The 4311-nt window shown below is 41.8% G+C and overlaps 1 protein-coding gene across 1 annotated transcript in view; it reads right to left on the reverse strand.

Annotated features, from left to right (window-relative positions):
• The window catches only part of WDR87 (WD repeat domain 87), a 14956-nt gene extending 11579 nt beyond the window's left edge, over positions 1 to 3377 (reverse strand). Inside the window, exons 1-2 of the mRNA XM_023516900.1 lie at positions 3303 to 3377; positions 859 to 1029 (exon numbers count right to left, since the gene is read on the reverse strand). Coding sequence (XP_023372668.1) covers positions 859 to 1029; positions 3303 to 3377 — 246 coding nt within the window. The remainder of the gene's footprint in view (positions 1 to 858; positions 1030 to 3302) is intronic.
• Between the last annotated feature and the right edge of the window lie 934 nt (positions 3378 to 4311).

Genomic DNA, 4311 nt, shown 5'->3' on the forward strand with positions numbered 1-4311 from the left:
TCAGGCAATCCACCCACCTCGACTAGTTTTTCTATTTCTATTTTATTTTATAGACAGAGTCTCACTTTGCTGCCCTGGGTAGATTGCTGTGGCATCATAGGTCACAGCAACCTCAAACTCTTCGGCTCAAGCAATTCTCTTGTCTTAGCCTCCCAAGTAGCTGGGACCACAGGCACCCGCCACAACGCCTGGCTATTTTTTAGAGACAGGGTCTCACATTTGCTCAGGCTGGTCTTGAATCTATGAGTTCAGACAATCTACCCACCTTGGCCTCCCAGAGTGCTAGGATTATAGGTGTGAGCCACTGCGTCTGGCCTTAGTTTGTCTATTTTTAGTAGAGACAGAGTTTTGCTCTTGCTCAGGCTGGTCTTGAATTCCTGAGCTCAAGCAATCCACTTGCCTCAGCTTTCCAAAATACTAGAATTATAGGCATGAGCCACTACACCCAGCTAATTAATTTTCAGAGAAGTTCAGAGGACTATAAGTATATTCTTTTTTTACTCTTTTTTTGGATCAACATAATTTAAGTATGCCATGGAAGTTTAACTATAGGTTCAAGTGTGCCATGAAATAAAAAAAGGTTGAAAAACACTGCTCTAGAGTGATTTTTGCCTGTTGGTGATGAGAGTTAGAAATATGGTAGAGGCAGGAAGCCTAGGACTCTTTCCCTAAGCCCAGCCCACTTTAAGTGAGTCATAAAGTCTACTCAACATGGAGAAAGGATTGGTGTGTGTAGGGGGAATGCTAGATCCAGATCACATCCATTTAAGGAGTATAAGCATATCTTCCTTTGTCTGTGTTAAGAGCTATGTGGGCATGGCCCTTGGAGAATGGGCTAAGAAGGGGAAGAAATTTTACCTGTATTTCTTTCGTGCTTGATGTTACCCAAGAGAGGGAGGCAAAGAAGTAGGCTTCACTGAAGTAATAGCATACCAGTGGCATACTGTGAGGATAGCGAGACTCTCTGAACAATATCTGGGGCCGGTCACTCAACACAACTAGATCCCTCTTTGAATCATCGAAAGATAGCTGGGGAGAGGCAGAGCATAAACTAATAAGTCAGAGCACAAATGCACTTAAATATTGTCTCACACCAGTCACAACTGGAGCCGCTCAGAGTCATGCCTCCCCTCCCAAGGCCTGTTTCACACACATGTGTACAACTTATCATTGTGGGACATCTATACATCTATACTTCACAAGTATATAGCAGATCACCTAATGCATAAGGAGACCAAACCTCTATAGGACTTACATGGGCAAATTTTATAGTGTGAACACAGGGGTAAATGATGTTCTTTCTGAAAGAACAGTCTGAAGTTAACCACATCTACCCTCTAACATTCTCCCTTTGTGTAAAGGTACATGTATCCTAAAAGAAACAGCATTTAACAGATTACCCAGGCAAGTACATGCAAAATAATGGTGTCCCAAAAGTCAGTGCAGCTGACTTTATATATAGTGGTTCTCTGTCAAATTTAAAAGCTATATATACAGCTTTAAAAACTATAAATTCTTCACAATACTTTAAGACAACAGAATTGTTCTCCAGGCTTTATAGAATAGGTGTGAGTACTCAAATAACATCCCGTTTTCTGTGTTGTGATCTAAAGGATAATCATTCATATCACAAATGACTTGTTAAAAATAAATCTTACCATTTATGCATTAAAACTTAAAAAAAATTATAGTGCAGGACACCTATAATTTTTAAAACTATATATATATAATGGTCCTCTGTCAAATTTAAAAGCCAGATAAGGTGTCCTAAGTACAGTTTTAAGCTTTAAGCTTTAATAACAAACTGCACTTAGGACACCTTATCTGGCTTTTAAGTTTGACAGAGGACCTATATAATATATATATGCGTGTATACAGATATAAAATATTTTGTATAACATGTATACAACATATATTATCCCACAGTCATAAGAATGTATGCTAGGCTCAGCGCCTGTAGCTCAGCAGCTAGGGGGCCAGCCACATACACCAGAGCTGGCAGGTTCTAACCCAGCCTGGGCCTGCCAAATAACAATGATAACTACAAGCAAAAAATAGCCAGGCGTTGTGGTGGGCACCTGTAGTCCCAGCTACTTGGGAGGCTGAGGCAAGAGAATCACTTAAGCCCAAGAGTTTGAGGTTGCTATGAGCTGTAACGCCACAGCACTCTACCGAGGGCAACATAATGAGACTTTGTCTCAAAAAACAAATAACAAAAAGAATGTATGCTAATGAAATAGTCACCTGGGATCATTTTTGTTAAGAGCCAATCCTAGCAAAACTGAGGTTGGCAAATACACTCTGGTGCCTTCTCCCATCTTTTTTATTTATTTATATTTTTATTATTATTTTTTGAGACAGAGTCTCATTATGTCACCCTCGGTAGAGTGCTGTGGCATCACAGCTCATAACAACCTCATACTCTTGGGCTTAAGCGATTCTCTTGCCTCAGCCTCCCATGTAGCTGGGACTACAGGCGCCTGCCACAATGCCTAGCTATTTTCTGTTGCAGTTGTGTAGCTGGCCCAGGCTGGGTTTGAACCCACCACCCTCGGTGTGGCTGGCACTATAACCACTGTGCTATGAGCACCAAGCCTATTTATTTATTTATTTATTTATTTTTTGAGACAGAGCCTCAAGCTGTCCCCCTGGGTAGAGTGCTATGGCTTCACTGCTCACAGCAACCTCCAACTCCTGGGCTCAAGCGAGTCTCCTGCCTCTGCCTCCCAAGTAGCTGGGACCACAGGCGCCCGCCACAACGCCTGGCTATTTTTTTTTTTTTTGGTTGCAGCCATTATTGTTGTTTGGCGGGTCCAGGCTGGATTCGAACCTGCCACCTTAGGTGTACGTGGCTGGCGCCTTAGCCGCTTGAGCCACAGGCGCCAAGCCAAGCCTATTTATTTATTTACTTTTGAGACAGAGTCTCAAGCTGTTGCCCTGGATAGAGTGCTGTGGTGTCACAGTTCACGGCAACCTCAAACTCTTAGGCTTAAGCGATTCTTTTGCCTCAGTCTTTCAAGTAGCTGCTCCTTTCTTTTTTAGAAAATCTCTCTTTCCAGAAGGTTAGTTCCTCTGACAATGCTCCAAAATGTCTACCTCCCAATATTGATTGTCCTTGTAAGAGGTCTACACACTCATTCAGAAATTGATAACCAACTTCCTATAGGGTGACAATTGTCTTTATGGTCTATCCTGCTTGCTTCCTGCTCTCAAAGACAATCTGTGGCTCTTCTGAAGTGTTTATTACTGTAAGATAGATAGAGGCCAACCAATAAAACCTTTATGTCCCACGTATATGTTACCTGCCGATCATGTACAATTTCACTTATGGAGTATTTAAAATCCTTCCACAGAGGAATGAGTCTGGTAGAAGACATCACCTTGCTTATCTCTTTGTCTTCCTCAGGACCAACTGGTACTTAAAAACCTGTGGGAATCCAAAAGAGGTTAGCTTAGCCACTACTACTTTTCCAGGGTCTAGGAATCAAAAGGCAAGAACCAGGAACTCATGTTTATTGAACACCTTTTGAATGTCAGGAACTATGCACAGTAAGAAAGTTATTGCCTACCTGCATAGCCCAGTAAAGCAGGTATTATACCCATTTTATAGATGAGAAAACTGAGTCTTGCAGAGGGTACATAAAGGAGTTGGGGATTGAATATTAGCATTTTTCTATCATAACACAGTAGAATATTATGGATATGTGAAGCAGAGAAACCTTGAGAGGGGCTAAAAAAGAATATCCTTACAGGCAAATAATAGTTGTTTGGTTTTTGTGGTATATCAGGAAAGCATTTTGTGAGGACTAGGGGCTCTCAAAATGTGGTCCCTGGACCTTCTGCATCAGGATTTCTGGGGTGTGGGGGAGGTCTTAAAACATAGATTCCTTAAAAAAAAAAAAACAAAAAAACAAAAAACAGAAAACACAGATTTCTAGGTCCCTGCCTGCCTTAGACCTACTGAATTAGAACCATGGACCTGGGAACCTTCACTTGCAGCAAACTCCCTACGTGATTCTATTAGCATTCAGGTCTGACTACTGACTTGGGAAATAGAGATAAGGGGTACCCAGGACTAAGAGTCAGCCCACCTACCACAGATGCAGGAAAGATCCAGCCATTTGGCCTTGCAGGCTTCCCCAGGCTTGCTGACTGAGGCAGTTGTCTTACAGGAGGTACATCTGCTATTTGTTCTTCTCCCCTTTCCCTTCTATTTGATCTTCATGAGGACAAACCTATTTTTCTTGGTTGGATTGTGAATAAATTTTACTTTTAACCATCCCCTTCTGTCAGGGAGTCATTACTAATGTG

The sequence above is a fragment of the Otolemur garnettii genome, unplaced genomic scaffold (assembly GCF_000181295.1).
Source record: "Otolemur garnettii isolate 467f Iridium unplaced genomic scaffold, OtoGar3 scaffold00100, whole genome shotgun sequence".
In the NCBI taxonomy this organism is placed as follows: Eukaryota; Metazoa; Chordata; class Mammalia; order Primates; family Galagidae; genus Otolemur; species Otolemur garnettii.